The sequence below is a fragment of the Vespula vulgaris genome, chromosome 5, assembly GCF_905475345.1.
Source record: "Vespula vulgaris chromosome 5, iyVesVulg1.1, whole genome shotgun sequence".
In the NCBI taxonomy this organism is placed as follows: Eukaryota; Metazoa; Arthropoda; class Insecta; order Hymenoptera; family Vespidae; genus Vespula; species Vespula vulgaris.
This window is the reverse complement of record NC_066590.1, coordinates 5,791,280-5,813,945: the sequence shown is the minus strand read 5'-3', so window position 1 is coordinate 5,813,945 and position 22,666 is coordinate 5,791,280. Positions and strand designations below refer to the sequence as shown.

At 36.9% G+C, this 22,666-nt stretch overlaps 1 protein-coding gene across 5 annotated transcripts in view; it reads left to right on the top strand.

Moving 5' to 3' along the window:
• Positions 1-22,666, top strand: part of LOC127063912 (leishmanolysin-like peptidase) — a 238,491-nt gene that overhangs the window by 160,623 nt on the left and 55,202 nt on the right. For all 5 annotated transcript variants that reach the window (XM_050994220.1, XM_050994219.1, XM_050994222.1 and 2 more), the window contains one exon: positions 21,386-21,416. In XM_050994220.1, coding sequence (XP_050850177.1) covers positions 21,386-21,416 — 31 coding nt within the window. The remainder of the gene's footprint in view (positions 1-21,385; positions 21,417-22,666) is intronic.

The window sequence follows — 22,666 nt, the reverse complement described above, 5'->3', positions numbered from 1 at the left end:
ATATATATATACATATATATACATACATACATATATATATATATATATATATATATATATATATATGCATATATAGGATTTCAATAGTCAGACTGAGAGAGACTTACCTCAGCTTTCTCGAGGGACACAAGCAGGAGGTCGTTATTGTATGCAGAACAATTCCCCCATAGGGGGTTGAACTTATGCATCACATTATAGATGCCGACGCTGTCTACATAAACGACGACCGCCGTTCCTCCTCGATCCTCTTCCTCCGCCACCCTCACACCGACCTTCACTATCTCCTCCTTTCATCATCGCATGGCTACCTGTTCAATCACGCAAACCCAGAGGATTATAATACCTAAGGACACAGTCGGCAAATCGCTTGGGATTATTCTCGTTAATGAAATATGGCTAATTATCCTTGAATATCCTTACTCGTCTCGGTTTAATCCATTCCGACAAGTATAAGTTATTTTTATTTGAGAAATATCAAAAGGAAGAAATTAATATTAAAGGATCATATTACAAGGATAAAAGGAAAGAACAGAAAGTAACTTATTTTCTTTGTACAAATTCTATTTTACATAATTGGATGTCTGATTAGTTTATAAAAACTTTATATAAAACGTTTTGTAATAAAATATACTAATAAAATCAATTTATCTCGGACGATTTAAATGTCTAGTTTGCATATGTTTAATGAGAAAAGAAAAAAGAAAAAGAAAAGTAAAGAAGAAACAGATAAAAAAAGCTCTTCAGACATCACATTATACGTATGTATATCAGTAAAGATGATATTTGTTTTAGAAAAGAAATGAACCTTGTCAATTAAGATTGAATTTCAATGAAAATTTCTGTTCTATTTTTCGAAGATCTCTTTTAAATTGAAAGACTGAAACTTCCGGTGAATGCAACAATGTCCTCTTTCTTCGTGTGTTGCCGGTCTTTCGCTCGGCTGACTGCCTTCTTGGCTGCTTTGCTAGCTGGCTCGACGGTGGAAATTCAATTTGAACTGCGCCGGCTGCGAGTCCCGTGACGGCCTCTCTCGGCTGACAATGCACGTGAAACCGTACCTACTAGTACTACTGGCACTACCATCACCACTACCACTACCATCACTATCACCACTATCACTATTACTACTACTACTACTATTACTACTACTACTACATTACTATTACTACTATTACTACTACTACTACCGATGCCAAGCTCGAGTAATCTGAAATTGAAATTACGGAAGTTAAGAGCTTTGTTCCAGTCCTCTAAGCGCGAATGCTAGGGTGGGAAAACGCGGGGGTGGTGGCACGGTGCCGTCGTGACTCGACGACAATGCGAATGCAAACGTGGAATCGTTTGAATCCGACATCATGGGAAAGCTTCATCTTATTAAATTATAATATTTGTCAAAACGTTTTTGGGATTCCTTGCGATCCGATCGAAGCCGTTCTATTTATTAAAAATCGACAAATTCGAACATTTTTATTTTTTCGAAAGATAATTAAATTTTTATCTTATATTATCGAATGTTAGATTTCGTTATAAATATAAGTAACGAAGGAGTTTTTCTCTTTCCTTTTTCTCTTTTTCTTTTCTTTTTCTTTTTTTCTTCCTTTTTGTTTTTTTTTTTTTTAATAAATGTATTTTTTCATTCGAGAGGAGTGAATTCTGTCAGTCGATTTACGTTTTTCATTATAATTTTCTTTGACGTGCGTGTACCCAAGTTTGAAGTAGTTACGGTTGCCAATCCAGCCATGTCAAACTACGAGACATCAGAGATATAATTTCTCCGAGCTTTCCCTTCTCGCTGGCTTATTACACTCCAACCCCTTATATCTGTCGTTCGATACTACTCAACTATAATATAAACTTCGTCTTGCCTACTCTTAAAGAAGGAGATTAAACGTCGTTCGATCGACAGCTTGTCACTCGCAGTATCAAACTTTGTTTCTAAAAACTTTTTAATCGATTAGATTGAAATGGCAATAGTTAATAGCTAATATAAAAAGTCAATCAGAAACATTTTCTTCCAGTAAATAAGCATACTTTCTTATTACGACTTAGATCCTTACCGAGCGAGCGACGTTGATCGTGAATGCATAGAAATTGGCTACGCGTCTAATAAAAAATTCTATGCATCCATGAGTAAGCCAGAGTAAAATTCACGGTTGACGAAGCCAGAATTTTCTACGGCATCATCCTGGGCAAGCAACGGATAATATTATTTCGCGTAACTACCGATATTCGCGTTTTATCATAAGCAAGCAACAAGGAAAAAATACAACCAGGAAGGTTTTACACGGAAACCCTTTAATTTTGCAGGTCTGGTTCGTTAAATTAATTTTCCCCGAGACTTCGTTTCGTTTTCTTGCGTACAGGAAATAACGATCGTTTAATATAGTAATTCAAATTTAATAAAAGGGTAGATCAAATTTACATATCTATTTAATAACCGAACCAAATTTTCTATTTTAATTTCGTACGATAGATCAATTTCATTAAGAACATTTTTGCACATATATATGAAATTTAAAAATAAAGAGGAAGGTAAACGATCCGTTTAAAGAAAAAGAAAAAATAATAAAGATATCGAAATCCGTATCGGGAAAAGTAAATAAATGTCTCTTCCGTTTAGAAAAGATTTGATCCCGCGATTTTCGAACTTTCGCATAGTAGTAAGTATATCAAGAATAAAAGGGGTCAGGAAGAAAAGAGGTCGTCGTAGAAGTAAGAAAGGATAGAGTAGAAATTCGATCGTCGAAATCACATCGGGAAAACATTGTTATCGGAAGGGTAAAACGAAGTTTGCTCTTAGTGTGGTCCTCCAAACTCTATCGGCCTTTTTGTACGACAGTTAAACGTATGCGTCTGTGTGTATGCAGGTGTGCGTGGGAGGGTGTATGTGTATTTCGACGAATCGAGACGATTCCTATCGACCACAGAGAAAAATGTAAGAGAGAGAACAACTTAGTATGAAAGCTGATAAGAAAAATGAAGAGAAAATCGTTGAAAATCACGGATAAATTTTATTCGCGACCGTCAAGCATGATCGGATTAAATTGAATTCGATTTCTACGAATAGGTTGCGTTCGATATAAATACGAGTAGTACGAGTACTACGTCGCTGATTTCTCGTTTTCACCGTGACTTTTATCGGTGGCCTCAGGCGGAGGGAAGTAGGGGAAGCATGATGGGAGAAAGCGAGAGGAATGAGGGTTTGCTGGAGAATAGAAGAATATTGGATTCTGAGAGAGAGAGAGAGAGAGAGAGAGAGAGAGAGAGAGAGAGAGAGAGAGAGAGAGAGAGAGAGAGAGAGATCTTTGCGTTTCGAGGCCGAGCTCGAATCTACCGCGGTAAAGCTGGACGACGGACTATGTTCTTGCTGCTGCTTTTCTTCTTCAGTTAGGAATTTCTTCGAAAATCTCTTGTGAAATATTGAATTCTCTTTTCTTCTTCTTATTCTTATTCGTCTTTTTCTTTTTATTTCACTTTACTCGACATTGGTTAGCTCGTTCGCACGTATCCAAGCGTGTTCTCGAATTACATGGCCAGTATTGTATCCAACACGAAAGCTCTTGAGCTTTCAAGTTTCGATAGTAGAAAAGGCAAGACGAGATCGAAGACGTTTCGTTTACCTTCGATGTCTTTGGAAAATAGAGAGAGAGAAAGAGAGAGAAATAGGGTTAGACGTTTGATTGATAAAACAGATCAATTGTTATACTTATCAAAGCGAGAGTGGGGATGAGAATGAGAGAGATAGCGATAGATAGATAGAGAGAGAGAGAGAGAGAGAGAGAGAGAGAGAAAGGGATAGAGAAACGTCAATACGTCGTCGTTGAAAGCATCAAAGGTACATTGTCCTTCGTATTTTAGTTGATAGCGCGCACACGGGGAGATCGGTAAGGCAATCTCGTTTCTGCAGTTACAAAGAGAACGTGCTTTATCTCTTCTCCGCTTCGCACCCTCGGCTTCACCAACTCCATCAAGTTCTGTAAACTTTGACTGCGACGTGAACGGCCAGGACAAAGACCCTTTCTATCTTTCTTCCGTTTCTTTTTTTTTTCCTTTTCTATATTTTAGTTTTTTTTCCTTCGTTTTTTCTTCTTTTTTTTATCCTCTATCTTTTCGCGTGACCATTTTAAAATCGTTGCTCTTTGTATGGATCGTTGATTGGTCATGCAACAAAAACAATAAAGACAGAAACAAAAAGAGAGAGACAGAGAGAGAGAGAGAGAGAGAGAGAGAGAGAGAGAGAGAGAGAGAGAGAGAGAGAGAAAGAAAGAGCGGGAGAAAGAGAGAGGAAGAAGAATTTTGTAAATGTATAATTTTTATTGATTTTCTTGATATGAAATTACAGTATATCGTTTGATACGAGTACGTGTTCCTAAGTATACTCTTTAAGCTTATGTTAAATCAGAAGTTATCTAAGCCGTATTAATTTTCTACTGATTCCCATTTCACCCGGCAACTATGAAAACTTTCTTTTGAGTCAGCTTTAGCGGCACGCTTATCCGTTAGGCGATTACCTCTTCTCGCGCGTTCTCATTCCCTCTTTCTCTCTTTTTCCCTTTCTCTCTCTTTCTCTCTTTCTCTCTCTCTCTTTCTCTTTCTCTCTCTCTCTCTCTCTTTCTATCTCTATCTCTCAAGTTGGCGCAAGCTCTGGCGAGCTCCGTGCCGCAAAAAGGAGTCTCTATACTGGAATTAAAACTAATTAAAACTCCTGTCTTCTCCGAGGCCACCACGATTAAGCTTACGAGCTAGAACGCCGTAAAACGAACGACTTCCTCCGACACGCTGTGTCTGTCGGAGGCTACGAAGGGAAACTTTTTTGATTTTTGTTTTTTTTGTTTTTCGCTTTTTTCTGTTTTTTCCTCTTTTCTTCTTTCTCTTTTATACTTCTCTCTTTTCTTTTCCTTTTTTTTTCGTGTATAAAGTACACCCTCGAAAGAATAAAACGGCGCGTAGAATGTCAAAGTAGAACACAGAGTATACGGAGGATCCAAAGTTGATTTAAAAAGTCAATGGCGAGGCGATCGTGAAAGAAAATCTGGAATTCATGGTATTTTATTGCGATGAAGCAAAGAACATTTTAAAGTTTAAATTAGTCCTCTTAACGAACAATAGATGGAGACTATCACGATCCTAGAGGGATCGAATTTGTACGTAATGACGCACTTGAATAAACGAGGAGGAGCTCCTCATTTGAAATAAATTGTATTCCAAAGAAACGTTGACTTGTTTGTTTCAACATCGATACTTACTACTTGTCATATTTAAAATTAAATGGAATTTTATTGACAATTTAATTAAATTCGAAAGAAAAATACGACAGATAGAAATGATTTAACTCTACGCGAAAAAGCAATAAGTACTATCACTTTTTTGGTTTCCGATTTTGTGTACGTAAGTACTTACTACTTACCAAGTAGAAACTATTAGCAAAAGATGAACGAGTCTGGTCGTAATCATAAATGATGTCGAATATATGCGCAATTACCGTGGTATCTCTCGCGAAGTTATCAGCGAATTTGCCGGCAACTTTGACGATAAAGAAGATGTTGCTTGCTCTTTAAATATTAAAATCGTTGATGGAATCTTCTAACTCGTCTACCTAACTGCGTCGTTGTTGTTCCTGTTGCAACGAACTACTGGAATGGAAAATGACGAACAATTAAAAATACACGCATCGTAAACCGCGCGAACGTATTTAAAATATTTACGTATTACAGTGAAAAATTAAAATTCATGCTTGAACAAATTCATTTTTGACTCGTTTGTGATATCTCATAAATTTATTTATAGGCACAAAAATTGTTATTCTTCTCTTTTTTGTAAGTTTAGAATAATAGAAAACAAAAAAGTGAAAGAAATAAAAAATCGACTTATATCCAATATCGAAAAAACGGATTAAAAAATTATTGCTTTTTCATCTCGATTTGAGAACACACGATGAACGACTCTGAAGATCAACAACTCGATTAATTAAGTATAACGTTGATGGAAGCATACGCTTCGTACCGATCTTCGTTATTTCATTCGATAATTGGTGTGCTTTCAACGATGATACTGACGCTACCGTGTGTTCGTTGATTTATTGAAAAACATACGTTAATATCGTTTATTTCATCATTCGTCTCGATAACATATTCTTCGTGTATAATAGAAGGAAGCTTGAATAAACATTAATATGATTCTAAAGGTTAATTATTGAAGCTTAATATTAAGGTTAATTAATGAAAAAAAAAGGAAAGAAAGATCGTCGATAAAGGATTATCTGAATAATATATTTGTTATATCCAATCCACGCGTATTATAAATATGTAAGAATTAAAAGCAGAGTTAAAATCCAATGTATTTTATTGATAAATCGACTACATATTGATAAAAAGATTACGACTGTGATAGCATACCGCGAGCGTTCGTATACAGTTATCTACCAAAGTAGATATTATTGTAAAATATTTCATAATACCATCTGCGCATTCCCACGAAGAAGTTAATGCATAATTACGTGTTTAATTACGCGAATGCATCGCCAGGAAATTATCAACGGTCTGGATATATTCCAATGCGTGTCCGTGTAATTAATGGACGCGTTGTTAATCAAAATATCGTTTACCATCGTTTGGGAAAGAAAAAAGAGAAACTTAAGAAACTGACGAGAGTACTTGTGAATATTGAATTCGTTCGAACGTTCGTTGACTTGCCTATTATAGCTTTTTATTATTTTGTTATCACTTTATGGATATCAGCGGCGAATGGTAAATCACTTGACGCCATTAGTGCGAGATGATGTCACTTTAACTTTAATACTTTATCACCGAGCTCTCAAATTATTACCTTCCCGAGAATGTAACTCGATAACCCTCATTTTTCATCCTTTCCAACGTCGCACCAGCCTCTTTTTTTCCTCTTTTCCTCTTTCTCTTTCTCTCTCTCTCTCTCTCTCTCTCTCTCTCTCTCTCTCTCCCTCTCTCGCCCCTCCCGTCTCGTGTTTGCGAGTTAGAAAAGAAGTTCCCTCTCTCAGCGCGATCGTCAGACGCAAAGAGTAATAGTGTGACTGGATGGACGGAAGGTGCACTTCTGGGACGCAAACTTCCGTAAGTCCTGCGGCGCGGAAAGACCTTATTACGATAAATCAGATTTATCGAGAAGTAGTTCTATTTCTCTCTCTCTCTTTCTCTCTCTTATACACACTCTCACTCTCGCTTACTCATACACCTTAGCTGTCCAGGCACGAGAGCTTTCCATATTTGACTTGCAAAGTCCGCATCGTCGCCATTTCTGAATCAGCGATCGCGAAAGCTTCTTAAAAATAAAAAAAAGAAAGCAGCAACGGGTTCCCCTTAAATTTCTTTCATTCCTCTCGTCTTCATTCGTTGAAACACTCCGGAACGATTTTCTTCCCTTAAGGGTGAAAGAATGAAGAAGGATAGTCTGTCGTTTAACGTAGCAACGAAGGATTCTAGCGACGAGTGGAACTTTTTCTTCATTTGCCTCGACGTTTCTTATTTCTGAGAGCTACGAGTTCCTTTTCTTCATAGCGAAAAATTTCCCGTCTTCTCGGATTGTTCGTCTTAATTGTCGCCACATTAATTCGTCCCGTTGAGATTTCCACTTTTCTATTTTTTTTTGTTTTTTTTTTCTTAAATTTCTTCACTCGATTACGTTCAAACTCGCAGCAAGTTTAAAGACTATTATAATTATCGTTTCTACGATTTCATCCGAATAATCGCTTGCAACGTATAAAGTGTATATTACATTTACAGGGTGTCTCGTTAAAATCGAATCTGGTATATTTTGTTAATAAAAAAAATAAATAAATAAATAAAAGGGGAAAGGAAGAAAAAAGCGTTCAACCTTTATCCATTCTAATTTACGATAAAATTGACTTAGTCAGAAAAAAGGAAAGTCAATTATTTTGATCGGATTTTCAAAGACGAAATTCCATCGAATGAATTAGTCAAGGGTTCGCATGGAAATACAGGATTTGTCGAATGGTCGTTTGGGACACAGGATATCCCTGGTACGCCAAATATGTGAATCGTTGCAGTACGCTTGTACGCGCTCGCACTTGTACACGGTAGTATCATCGAATTAGGTTGGCCGCGGTTCGGTGCTAATGCGAAAATTACAACCGCGGAAAGCTCTCGCCGGTTTATAATCGGATCTACGCTACTGAGCGGAGAAAAGCCGAATATTTGTGCACGATCCGGGAAGCTGTGGGGTGCAATTGAGAGAGATGAGGGAGAAAGATAGAGAGAGAGAGAGAGAGGAAGAGAAAGGGGTGGCGACAGGAGGTGGAAAAGGGAGGAGAAAGCAGACAGACAAGCTTTATCGTTCGTTGTTATCTCATTCGAATTTCTCCGTAACGTGTTTCGATGGGATCACATTTCGTTTTCATCGATAATAAACAGTTCTATGATTTTCTCCGCGGCGTGTACCTACGTATTGTACGTATATCTACGTGGTATCTAGTGATTTTCATTTCAGCATATCGAACCGCATGTGTATTTCCTATTCGACAGTTCTCCACGAAACTAATCCGATTGGTTTCACGTGTACATACCTATCTAGCTACCTAGCTAGCAAGTTACCTATCTACCTATGAAATTTTTTATTTAAACCTCATTAAATTTAAAACAAACGTAAATTTGTGTAATAGCTCCTCGTGACTACCTATCAATATACACCAATTAATTTCACTAATCGTCGATATTGGTGTGCGTTCGTGAAACTCGATTTTCTCTCTGCGTGTAGTTCCATATAGATACCGGAAGATTCGATTACGTTCTTGCATAAGCGGAGAAACAAGATCGGCGTAGAAAAAAAGTTTAATTAAAAGGTTTGATCGGCGAGCGATACCATAAAAAAACACGGAAATAAAGGAAAATAAAATGAGAGAGAAAGAGAAAGAGAGAGAGAAAAGTTACTTTTTTCTTCCTCTTCCACCTTAAACTTTTTGTTCGTTTCACAATCTTTGTTAAAAACATTAATTCGTAACTAATTCCACTTGTTAGAAGGAGTCTACTATACTCTCCGTATTTCTGTCTCTTTCTCCCTTACTATCGTAGGAAGGCGTCGCCCGTAAATGCTTGAGAGAAGGAAGACTAAATTGAATTTCTCGAGGAAAGACAACGACTACAAGAGTAGAGTTGAATAGAGTAGAGTAGAGCAGAGTAGTGAGAGAGAGAGAGAGAGAGAAAGAGAGAGAGAGAGAAGCAGATAGACAGACATACAGACAGACAGAGAAAAGACGTTCGCGAATGGAGCATGCACGTAGAAACGCGCGAGTCCTCGGAGAATGTGGATTAAGTTCGTGTATTACGTTGCCGGGTGTATCGTCAGACAGAAGGCGACGACGGAATACGAAACTAGATAAACGGTGTACGCCTTCGAAAGAGAAAGAGAAAGAGAGGGAGAGAGAGAGAGAGAGAGAGAGAGAGAGAGAGAGAGAGATCGGCCAAGTCATGCGCGGCTCATATCTTTTCGAAATTTCACGATTTCGGTTGGTAGACAGACACCAAAGATTCTAACTGCCTCTTCCAGTCTTCCTACATCGAATCTGTTTAATGCGTGCCTCGAAATCAAATGCATGTTACGTCCTTCATATATATTATTTTTATCTTTCTTTCTCTTTCCCTTTCTGTTTCTTTTCCTTTCTCTTTCTTTTTCTCTTTCTCTTTCTGTTTCCTGTTCTATCGTCTCTCGACATTCTTTCTCATATTCATTTCTCGATAAATTTTCATCATTTTCGTCGTCATAAATTTTCTCTTTTCTACCTCCGATTTTCATTATCGTTCTCATAGTACTTACGTTGAATTTCACGTTTATTTTACCATATTCTTGTAAAATTTTATGTCGTTATATTTTTCAATTTATACGTATAACAAATTAAAATGAAAAAGGAAAAGAAAAGAAAAATATAAAAAATAGAAACCGGCTTATTCGAGTAAGTCGTTTTCTTATTTCGCCTGAGATAATAAATTACTAGAGGGTGGTGGCGCGCTGGTGGTGGTCGGCGTGGAGGCAACGCTTCGTTGGAAAAATGAGTTAGCTCTTTCTTGCTAAGATGAACTTCCAACGGGAATATGAGCTCCCTCTCCGGTAAAAAAGATAGATAGAGAGAGTTTTGGAGAAAGTGATTTTTCCAAGATGATATCTTCTTCTTACACGATAAACCGGAAGCGGAATGTGTTATTTTGTTCTTTGGTGACCTTGATCACTCGGATCACATGATGAGCAATGCTTTATTATCTCATTTATTTCCTGTCGGAAAAAAAAGGAGAAAGGAAGGAAGAGAGAGAGAGAGAAATATATGTAAGTATGTGTGTGTGTGTACATATATATCACGAAGAAACTAACCAGTCCTAAGGAAAAATAACGGTTGAGTTAGCAAACGAAAAATACGAAAGCGTTGGCGTAGAAAAATCCCTACCTAGCACGGAGTACCGTACGATTTTACTGAAAAATTTCATCACGTCAGATCTGCTACCGTTCGGAAAAGTTTCCGACGATTCAAAGCACGCGTAACGTTTCAAAATCGCATTAGGATAACGCATAGTCCAGAGAGAGGATGAAACGCGTTGAGAAATTAAATTATCGTTCTCTCGTTTCTAGACACGTTTGAAATCGCGTCATTCTAAAATTTCATCCTATGTTTTATTTTTCAGGATCATTTCGATCAAATTTATCATAGAGGGATAATAAATTTTCAACATATAATAACGTCGACGAATAGTAGAGTAGTTTCGATTCTTGGCGAAATTAAAAAGCAGGGCCGTGATGGAGATAGAGAATAAGGGAGAACGTGTACGTAGAATTAAAAGAGAAAAAGAGAGATAGAAAGGGCTGGGAGATGCGAGAGAGAAAGAGAGAGAAGAATTCGCGTAGCTCGCGGCTCCTCGTCATCCCGTCGAAAGTCCATCCACGTTCGACGACGAACGTTCGCTCTGCACAAAGGCCGGAACCTTTTCGTTCGCGGGATCGAAAGAGAGGCCCTGGAGCGCTTTAAATTCGACGTGATTGCAATGGCTTTTATATGATCGTCGTGACGGAATTAAAGTAAAAATGGAACGAACGAACGTGAAGAAGAAAGCGAAGAAAAAAGAAAGAGAAGACTCTTGGATCAGAACGGAACGGTTTATTACATCGTGAAGAAAGAATCTGCTGGAGAAAGAAACACACATGCACGCACACACACACACACACATATATATGTGTGTATGTATATACAAGATGGAAAATTAAAAGAAGAAAGATGAGAGAGAAAAAGTTAGATAGAGACAGAAAGAGAAAGAAGGAGAGTGAGAAATATGGCGAGGTCAACTGCAGAATAGGGACAAAAAGGAAGTGAAGTACGGTTATAAGAGGAGAAGGGGAGAATTGAGAAGGATTCGGTCCTCCCAGCGGGCTATATCGTTGTGGAGGATTAAACTTATACGAGCAGCCGTTGTCTCACGGGTGTATTTCAACTGGCATCGGTGCCATGGCGCGTTCCGGTGTGCTGCTGCACGACTTGACGTCGGCAGCCAAAACTTTTCGCCGATATCCGAGAGAGAGAGAGAGAGAGAGAGAGAGAGAGAGAGAGAGAGAGAGCGACTGAGAAAAACAGAAAGAAAGAGAAAGAGAGAGATAAAATAGTAGAAGTATATTCTTCCGTATATGTACATATATATCTTTACATGTACACATATATATACATATATAGATACACATATATACATACATACATACATACACACACGCGCGCGCGAAGACGAAGAGATTGCGCGATGGATGCGAGGAACGAAACGGAAGGCGATATTTGACGTCACCCCAGCACGCAATTTCTCCGCCATAGAGAAATCCACGGAAAAATGTCAACTTGATGTCACTTGTTTGAATTGGTGCGTACGTACCACTTCGCTCTGTCATCCCCACCCTTCAACCCTCCGCTCTCTTTTCGTTGTACCTACCCGTTCTCGCAATTGTAACGAGTTCGAACGACATCACATGAAAAGATTTTGACGTGTGAAACTATGATTCTGTTTGTACGTCTATAACTGTGTGTATGTGTGTATATATACATACGTATCTTCGTTACTCCCAAGAGAAAAAATTCGCAAATTCGTTGCTGTTGTAAAATGAAATAAAAAAAAAGAAAAAACTTTCGAGAAAATGGGAAAATTGTTTTGGAACACAACAAAACGCTGGGAATTGTTCTTAATATTTTCGCAAATCGTAAACAAAATCTCTTTGTTCCTTTTGTTTCTTTTATTCGTTGATACGAATGAATTATAGATTTTCACGAATAGTAGTAAGGTTATTGACATAAAATTTTTTTCTTATTATTGGTGATATTGTTACATAATAACACGCCTTCGGTGTAATCCAATAATGTATCCTGAAACGTGTAGAAAGAGAAAAACAACGTTTAAAATGTATTAACGATTATTGCCGGTAAATCACGGTATTAGATTAATTTTCGCTAATTATATATAGCGATCAAATTTGCAATGTAATTAGAATTTCTCATATCACTTCATTAAAACATCACGTTCGGGATACATGTATGTATGTAAAATATGTACGAGTGTTATGTTTGACTCAGAAAAAAGCTACTCCGAGGAATGGAGTACTTTAGATTAATTTCTATCTAGCTTTTCGAAAAGTTTTTCATCTTCTTTCGCATTTCATGATATAGCTTTTCAAAAAGGTACACATTATAAACGACATATATCTTTTTGTCTCTTTCTTTGTATCTGTCTTTATCTTTGTTTTCCTTTCTCACTTTTTTTTCTCTTTTTCTTTACAATTTATATTATTTTCTTTTAAAGATACTTTCGTTAAAAAGAAAAGCAGGAATTCTCTAATAGCAGAAACGCAAACTTCTTTTTCTCTCTTGCACTCTCTTCTTCATAGATACCGAAGTATTAACGGTGGAAGTCTATTTTATTTAGAGTACTCGAGAAACATAAGAGACGAGTGAGTTAATTAAGCGAGATAGTTCATTACGAGTTCGCGTTCGGCCATGTTGTTATAAGAGTCGTAGAAAGGTCTCATACTCGAAAGAAGAATGAGAGAGGAAAAGGGATAGATAAAGAGAAAGAGGAAAACGAACAGGGAGAGAGAGAGAGAACGTGAAATCCAGTAATGCAGTATCGTTGGAACCCAAAAAGAAATAAGTAACGACCTGACGGAGATAGAGAGGAAATTTTGTGCGTTCCTTTTCGTGACGACACCGGCACCGAGCATTAATACGAGACTAGTACGAATTTACGACATCGCGGAAAAGCAATATCTGTCGTTCCGTACGCGCTTGTCGCATGTCTCTGCGTTCCAAAATGAGTCTAGAAACTGTCTCTGTCTCCTATCTCTTTTTTCTCTAGTATATACGCACACGTATGTACGTACGCATATACGTACAGTTTTTTCGTTCCGAATTCGTTTTCTGATAAGATCCGAAGAATCTCGCCCACGACGAATCCTTTGAATCTTAGAAGGACTTGAGGAAGAGAACTCGAGACATTCGAATCCGTATTTTGAATATGCAAGATGTTCCAACGTGTCTTAGGGGAGAGAGAATGGTAAGACCTTAAGTACGGTTTAATTCCTGGATTCGTCGTGCGATTTTGCTATCATTAGGATGAGAATTCTAATCCTAAGTTCTGATCTTCGTTGCCAGCTAAATCAGTGAAACAATCCTGGCCGGAGATCATCGATTTTTCGTTCGATCGAAATAGGACGATTGCTCTTTGTTTCATTAACGTTCGATAAAAGAAAATGCACGGTGGTAGAAACGAGGCGTAGATAAATGTGATAAAGAATAAAGTAAAGAGAAGGACAGATGAATGAGTATGCAGTAGAAAGAAAGAAAAAAAGAAAAGAGAAAGAAAGAGAGAAAGAAAGGGCAAATGATAAAGACAGAGGTAAAGCCTTGAACGCGTTTCTTCTCACTCGATTCTCGTAATCGATTCGAGAGGAAAACGAGATCAGAACGATTGAATCTTTTTGATCCGCGATTAAAAGAGTCCTGGCCAGTTATGCGTTATCTCTTTCTCTCATCGCTTTAGATCTGAGCCACGATTCGCAAAGTCGAGTCAACAAAAGGAAACGTAATCGATGAAGGCTTGTAACGAGTTGCTGCTGTAAACGACATAGACGTTTTATCGCTCGTTCTACGTTGAAAATCAGGCACGATCTTCGCGATAACGTTGTATTCTCGAATGACATTTGATCAAAGACCTCTTCGTTCCCTTTATTCGAATTGATTTCTTTCTCTTTTAGCACTTTCTCTCTTATTACGATCGTGTCTACGATCGAGCTTCGTTCATCATTTTCTTTGCGAATTTCCCCATAGAATTCTTTTCTCTCGATCTTTACAATATTATCGTTTTTATTTATTCGTTAACATACCGTTCGTCAATATAACATAAATATTGTTATTGATTTTTTAAATAATTATTTATTATCGTAGGTGAAACTATATGAAATGTCGAAAATATCTGTTCTCTTTACTTCATTTCTTTCGACGATTTGTTCGAAATAAAAATCTAGGAAATTAAAGTAAAATTCATTGATACGAATCGTAAGGCGAATTCGACATAGTTCAATTGTAATAGATGGCAAATAGACGGTGCAAAGGCGTAACACGAGCGCAATCCGGATGTTCTATCTCACGCAAAGCCTTGCCGTCCAACTGTTCCCTATCTCCTTTCATCCCTCTCACGTTCGCTCGTTTCCCTTTCGAGCAGCTTCGGGCAAGAGAGCTCGCTTTACGCTCGAATTTGAACCCTCGAGAAAATTATAGGGGTGGGTTTGCGGTGGTGCCGGCCAAGCTAATCCCACCGTATAATTAACCACCGGCAACCGTCCGGGTTCTCCTCGTAGCCGGCATGCGCTATAACTCATACTTAAGCTTCCACTAACGTGCGTATGTACACTCACACACACACACGCGTATATATATATATACACACAGAGATACGCACGTATACTTATACCAATTCCACGGGCTTGTATATCGCATACGTTACCGATATTTATGGTGGACGCGCAAGTAGCTGCGAGAAAAAAGAAAAAAGAAAATCAGAAACGTTTAGTTTCCTCTTTCAAAATTGTAACTGTTCGGTCTAACGGAAAGAGAAAAATAGTTATCGATTGTACTACATGGTCGATTGACATTGTCGAGTAATTTTTTTAAAAACGAAGACTATTTTTCTGATTTAATTCCCTTCTTTTTATTTTTATTTTATATATATATATTTTTTTTTTTAGAGGGGGGATCAAGTCATCAAGTTTCGAAGCAGGCTTGTCGAAAAATTCTGAAAAGGAGAGAAACACACACACAGAGAGACAGAGAATCAGAGAGGGAGAAAAAGTATCGGCTCGTTTTTTGTTTCTCTGATTCCTCTGAAGCTTCAATCGATACGTCGGACGATTTCGCAACGAATTAATTGGCGCGATTCGGAAATACTCACGTATGTTTCGTATCGATCTGCAAGAGTAGTAGAAAAAGATATAGATATATATTTATAGAAAATTATTTTTCCTTCTTTAAAACGAAAAAAAAGACAAATATTCGCGCATTAGTCGGTCGGTGTTATTTGATTAATGAACACCACAAGTTAATTATGCGTACTTACTGCAAGAAGATTGATTAATACGTCTAACAGTTCAAAAGTTCCTCTTTTCTCTCTCTCTCTCTCTCTCTCTCTCTCTCTCTCTCTCTTTACTTTCAGATTCTTAAAGTTTCTTCGATCGAGTTTATTCTCTGTTAAAATCAAAGAATTATTTACTTTCTTTTCTCTCTCTTTTTCTCTCTTCGCGGTTTCTCAGTCGTTGAATTACTTTTTCGTAATGCCATTTCTTCGAAACGAATGCTATAATTCTGATCGAATAAAAGAATAGAATTATATTTTTACATTTAAAATGTATGATATAAAAAATATTCAACGATTTTTTTCTTAGTTATTAGAAAACCTTTCCTTTATTTGGGCGATATTATTTTAAAAGGATAAAACGTAAGGGATCTCTAGTGTTATAACGAAACGTCATTTCTAGAAAGCATTCCCATCGTTATCGTATCGTCCGTGTTATCGGCGTTTGGAATTCCAACAGTATAAGGGCGTTCCATGCTATTATCGCGTTTAAACGCTTGGAAAAGTTCATCGTTAAGGTCGGTATCGTCATCGCCCCCGGCATTATTAAATTACTTTACTCTGTGTCTCACTCGTTCAATATAGATATACCTACGGTTTGCCGGCTATTACTTTTTCTTTTTTTTCTGTCTATCCCTTTACATCCCTTTCTGCCCCCTTCCCTTTACATCCCTTCTAGGCGGAATTCTTCCAAACATCACGTCATTTTTCAACAAGCATACGTCGAGATACACTCTTAATATAGGTGTAGGTACTTACATTTACAATGTAAACGTCGAGAATAGTGAGCTGTTTTTTGCGATATGTATGACAAAGAAAAATCGACCATTTTCCTTGTTATCTACTTTATTGGGAAGATAAATATTTTGGATGAATAGGTAACGTAAATATGTCGATACGTATATTCGGTGAGGTACTAAACGATGTCCGAGATGAAGGCCAGCAGATAAATCTTTAATCGTATAATATATGTTTCCTATTTCATGAAAAAGTAGAAAAAATCGTAAAGATGAAAATAAATGGAACAGCCGAGTGCTCTCATAATATTTCCGCATCGGTTTTAATGAACGATTACAGTTTTACCTAAGTATCTTTCGATAGTCTCTTTTCTCTCTACCACGTAATAACAATCAGATATTTGTTTCATCATTATCGCTGAAGTACGACTTTGAATTTCTCTTATGAGGATGTAAATTAATATTTATGATAAAGAATCTTTTTGAAAATATTGAATTTAGATTGAAATATTTTTTTACATTATTTTCGCGTACGTTTTGCAACGAGAAATAAGTTCTCTCGATTTTTTTCGAGCAAACTAATTAAATAATATTCGTTCTCCATTTCCTTCTATAAGAAATTAATTTCAACGTGATTTTCTTTGATTGTTCTGTTAATATATTTTCGCTAATAATAAGTAGAACACGAATATGGTTCAATAGTAGTACGTTCATACGAAGGCGAAAGACGGGTTCTCCCTCGCAATATGACTATCATTAATAATCCTACTCTCGCTATTAACGTACGTACATAGCAGCCAGGTTGCGGAACATTAACGTCGCCTTCTCAACCTCTCTCTCATCGTAGCTCCTACCTAAAATGATGACTGATTTCAGTAATAGACGTCACGTCGTGTGTACCTATTACCTACTTCGTGATGCGAACCATCTAATTACGCGTTTATTTTAATTTCTGACTAACTAAACGAACAAACGCATCATTGTTGTTACGATTGTCAGTCGATTAGATTTCTGTTACTTTCGCTATTTTATTATACCATTCTTATCTTCTATATTGCATCTCTCCCTCTCTTCCTCTCCTTCTCTCTCTCTCTCTCTCTCTCCCTACTTTCACTAATTATCATACTCTCATCTGGCCTCGTAATTATCCTAAGTCAACGCTTCCACGAACACGTTGTTGTAGTAGAGTCAATTTTCAAGATAGACGACAACGACAACGACAACGACAACGACAACGACAACGACAACGACAACGACAACGACAAGGACAACGACAACGACGACGACTATGACGATGACGCGTTAAAAGGCTTCACGGTTAATTTATCGCCTCTATGACACTAGCTCTTATCTAAGGGTTCCTTTTCAATAGAGATCAGGTTCGTTACCAAATTAACGATTGATTACCACTGAACGGTTTATGGATAGGCAATGCAAATATTGCCCTAATAACGTGGCTACTAATGAACACAACGCTATGCGTAAACGGCCTATGCATTAGAGTTAAGGGTGAATGCGGGTTAATCGTTAAAGATCTTTGCTTCGTATCAACATTCATGTATAATATTACTCGCGAATGCATCTACAACTAATGCATTAATCTACAATGCATTAACTCTATAACCCTATTGCTTTTTGTGTTTAAAAATATATTATAATATAATTTGTATTAATATAATGTATACTCTACTTCTAAGTTTTTTTCAAAAAGACTTAAAATATTTTATGGCTAGCATTGCGTGTTCCCAACTTAGGTAAGTAGATATAGGTGTACGTATGTAAACATGCGTATATATATGTACGTCGAATTTTAGAACTAAAAGAGTAAAGAAGATAAAGGGCTGTATTTCTCAAACTTTAGGATTTTTTTTTAACTTTCGAGTTTAGCGAGAAAGACAAGGTGAAAGAAAAGGGAAAAAGATGGGTGGTGCGGGAGAGACCATTTGCTCGCCTACAGATTAAGCATCTTAATCACCACCCGGTAGAACTGCAAATTGCTCGGCTAGTCGAGACGAGAATGGCTTGGGAGAAAAACTTCAGTATGTTTGAGATAGAGAAAGAAAAAGGGATAGATAGATAGATAGATAGATAGAAAGGGAGAGAGAGAGAGAGAGAGAGAGAGAGAGAGAGAGAGAAAGAAAAGATAGTAACTAAAAAAAGATGATAAAAATGGAGCAAAAAGAAAGTAGATTGTTAATTTCTATCGTATTTTTCTTTTTTTGTCTTCATTTCAAAATTATTTTTCAAGTTTGCGTTCAGTTTCTTGAACTATAGAGAATACAAGTTATCTCCATTTGATAGAAACAAGTTTCAAGTAATAATGAAACAATAATATGTTATATAAATCTCCCTGCATATAATTATATTAATTTTCTTTATCTTATCGATAAGTTCACAAATTTCGTCAAGAACAAAGGAAAACTAACGAGAGTAAAAATGCGAGAATTAAGGGAGTCCGAATTGGAGATTTTCTTCTCTGTCGTTTTCTCATTCTTCTTGAGTTTATCTTGCCTCATTCGTTCGCGACAATTTCTACGAAGAAAGATTTACTTTAAAATCACGTCTACGGTCGGATATTATATCTCTACCATCGGCAAGAGAGAGGTATTCCCACGACGGACAGAGTTATCTTTCTATCCATAGCTCGCTTTTATAACAGAGAAAATGAGTTCGCGTAAGGTAAGCCAACTCTCTAGTTACAACTACCTTAACCCTTGTTCCATCTAAGAGCGACCCATTTCTTTACTGTGTACTTTACGTGCTGTGACCCTGCGTTGGGGACAGTCTTCGCAATAGACCTCGTGAAAATTCGCCTTTAACTTTGCTAGAGGGTAGAAGGATAGGATTGCTTTTAAAACGGATAAAAATGGAAAAAGGAAAAGGAATAACATAGAAAGGAAAACTCCGCAGAGAGATTCGATCATCGAACCTCTCGTATTATCGGGAAACATTTTGTGTTTTATGTAAATACGTATGTAGATCTTTTTCTCGTTCGGTCACTAAATTCGCTTCGTTTGAATTATTTCTTTCACCTTTAAATGATTAAAATCGAGCTAAGGGAATCGATAATTGATAATTTAGTTCGATCCGATCACTTTTACAAGATACTCGACGGTTAGGCCCCTTGCATTATCTATCGCGAACCTATTAAAGCGTACCTGCGAATATTCGTGTGACGATTAAGGGCAATTTCGATTATCCGTTTAACCGTGTGAACGTATGTATGTATGCATGCATGCATCTGTGTACGTATGTATCTACGTACCTACGTCACTCCAGCGCTTACCTACCTATGTATTTACGTACTATGTTCGTACGTACCTACGTATTCGAGTTGCGGCTAACGCATCGAGCGTAGCCCGCTTTAGCGGATTCTAATATATCATGAGTATGACGCGTATGACGAATATTAAGTGATTTGTCTCTGTCATGTACATTAGAATAATCGTCCTTTCGTGTTCGCCGATGGAAAGTTTTCGTATAGGAAAGTAAGGAGATTAAAAGGTGGGATTAATTCAATGAAAAAAATTATTTCTTTTTATACAGAAGAATATTATTTTTATTTTATATATCGTATACAAGAAGATATCATAAATAAGAATATACAATTTATATTTTAATCTGCAGAAAAATTTCACAGACATATTTACATTAGTAAATTTGTATCATGTCATTTCTATTACAATTTATAACGCAATACTCACATACACACACACACACGCATATATATCTTTGAAAAAATATATTATGCATAACATCAAGCGGATCAAATTAAGTCTTCCGACCTTCGTTGTCTTCTTCACCAAATTCACAAGATTCTTGAAGGGTTCTCTTCAAAGTTATTTGTAAACTCGTTCTCCTTGACGTGAAGGAGCCGCGACAAATTATTCCCGAGGACTCATATCGCGCTACGTTAAGCCCAAATTAGATTCGCGGACGACTATAAGAGGTGGGAGATGGGTGATGAGGAAAGGAGAGAGAGAGAGAGAGAGAAGGAGAAGATAGGCTCGCCTACCCTAACGATACTCTAATCTTCTTCTCTCGTTAAGGCTTAAGGAACGTTCTCTCGAACTTTCGTGTCTCGTGCGAGATAATTAAAATGTTAATCGAGGCATTAGTTGTTTAAGAAGAAAACCGCCTCATCGAGGAGGAACGAAGAAGTATGGTTTAGGAGGAGGAAAATACGATTTGCTTTAGTCAGATGTCATTTGTCTTGATTAACAAACGTCGAGGGTGCCCGTTCGAAATCAACTTCGAATAAATTACTCGAATACATATTATGTTTTTAGACGATAACAAATTTCTTATCGAATTAAGATTCTTTCTCTTATTTTTGGAAATAGAAAAAAATCGTTAGAAAAATCGAAATATCAATCGTGTAAAATCAGAAAATAGTTAGATAAAAATCGGTAGATCAATCGATTTCATAGATGATCATCTAAAACGATAAAGATTTATTAGAGTTTGTTTTTAGGTATGTTTCATATCATGTTTTTCCGGATGTTTACGTTTGAAATTCATTTTTGTTTATATACCTTTTACCAAATAGATTAATATTTAGTATTCGTTCAACCTTTGGCTTATAAACGAAGATGTCACGCGTTTAAAGAGATAGAGAGAAATAGAGAGGGAGTTGGAAGAGTCACGATGTAACTTGTCTTTCAAAAGTAGTTTTCCGTGAGTGGAGTTAGGTATCCGTGCATCCAGAACGCGTCGGGCGACCTTCTCATTTGGAATTCCTATTTCGAAAATTAGTTGGTAAATTAGTTTGTCCGTTGATTCACCGCGAACTTTCAAAATTGGCTGGTTAACGCTAGAGCACCAAAACGGTCTCCTACCTTTATCCTCGTCAGGGTGGTTGTCGAATAAGAGTCACCTTGTATGTTATCAAGATTTAACTTTATTACATTACATTTCGAACGCCAATTTTCTCTCCCTCTCATTTCCTAAATCTCTTTAAACCTCACGTTTCACCATGATTTTACATTTCTTCACTCACGCATTTCAACATTTTTGTTTCAGATTGGACGACGAGAAGTTGGATCTTATAAATGTAAGTTATCTTAACGCGATTAGTATTTAAACAATCCGTACATAATCGAGCAGTTGTTTTTTAATAATCATATAAGTAAATTGATTTGTTTTTCCTTTTTTTAAATCCAATGAAATCTAAATTAAAATACTTTTTATTGATTATTTATAATATGAAAGTCAATGAACTTGTATTATCTTAAGAAAAAAGAAAAAAATAACGGCTCGTATATATATATATATCTCTATTAAGTTTTCTTATTATTTTACTTAACAATCGCCGAACTCGCTATATACAGTAGTAATCAATCACACATACATCGGAAGAAACATTCTTTCCCTTCGTCAAGGAATTCTCAAGAAAAAATAGGCTACCATTTGAACGTTCAACGATGAGATAACATCGATGAAAGCATCATCTTCATTCATCGGTTGCTCGAGATTGCAACGTAAAATGAAGCTTTTCTTCTCTTCTGTTTTCTTCTCTTGTCTCTCTCTATCTCTCTCTCTCTCTCTCTCTCTCTCACCCCTCCTCCCTCAACCCTCTTTTACTGCCTCTCTCTCTTTCCTTCTTTCTCTCTATCTTTCTCTATACCTCTCTCCCTTCTTTTTCTCTCTCTCCCTCTCTCTCTCTCTTTCTACCTCTCTCGGAACTTTCTCCTCACTCTGTCGGTATCAATAGGCACGTATGCATCGAGTGGAAATGAATTGTGCTGGATGGACGGTGTTTCGCGTCGTCGTATCAAATGTTGTTGGCATCATGGCCGACAGCCTAATACAGAGCATTCTAACCATAACCGTATGCGCCAAATAACCGGAAATTACTGGCCGCGTTTCAATCAGAGATCGTCTGTGTATGCTACATTTCGAATACGGGCTAGCATCGTCAACTTGATATAATGCACGTCTCTCTTGGAATTCCTATAATAAGCTCTCTAATCCTGAATCTTACGTTTTAATCGATTTATTTTTTATTTTTAATTTTTATATTCCGTGATGGACTGAACCTACGAAAAAATACTTCTACAAGTTTGTTTGATATGAAGGAACACATCATATGGCGCTAGTTCTTTTAGAGATCAAGTGATGAAACTTCAAAGTCAAATTCATTTACTTAAGTGAAACTACACGTTTTCCTTTTTATAGTTAAATAACATCTGATAAAACGAATCAACATGCCACGTAAGCATGTTACTTTTTTATAAAATACTATTATTATATTATAAATCGAATTTTGTAAACAAAGGTCAAACTTCTAACGAAATATATCTC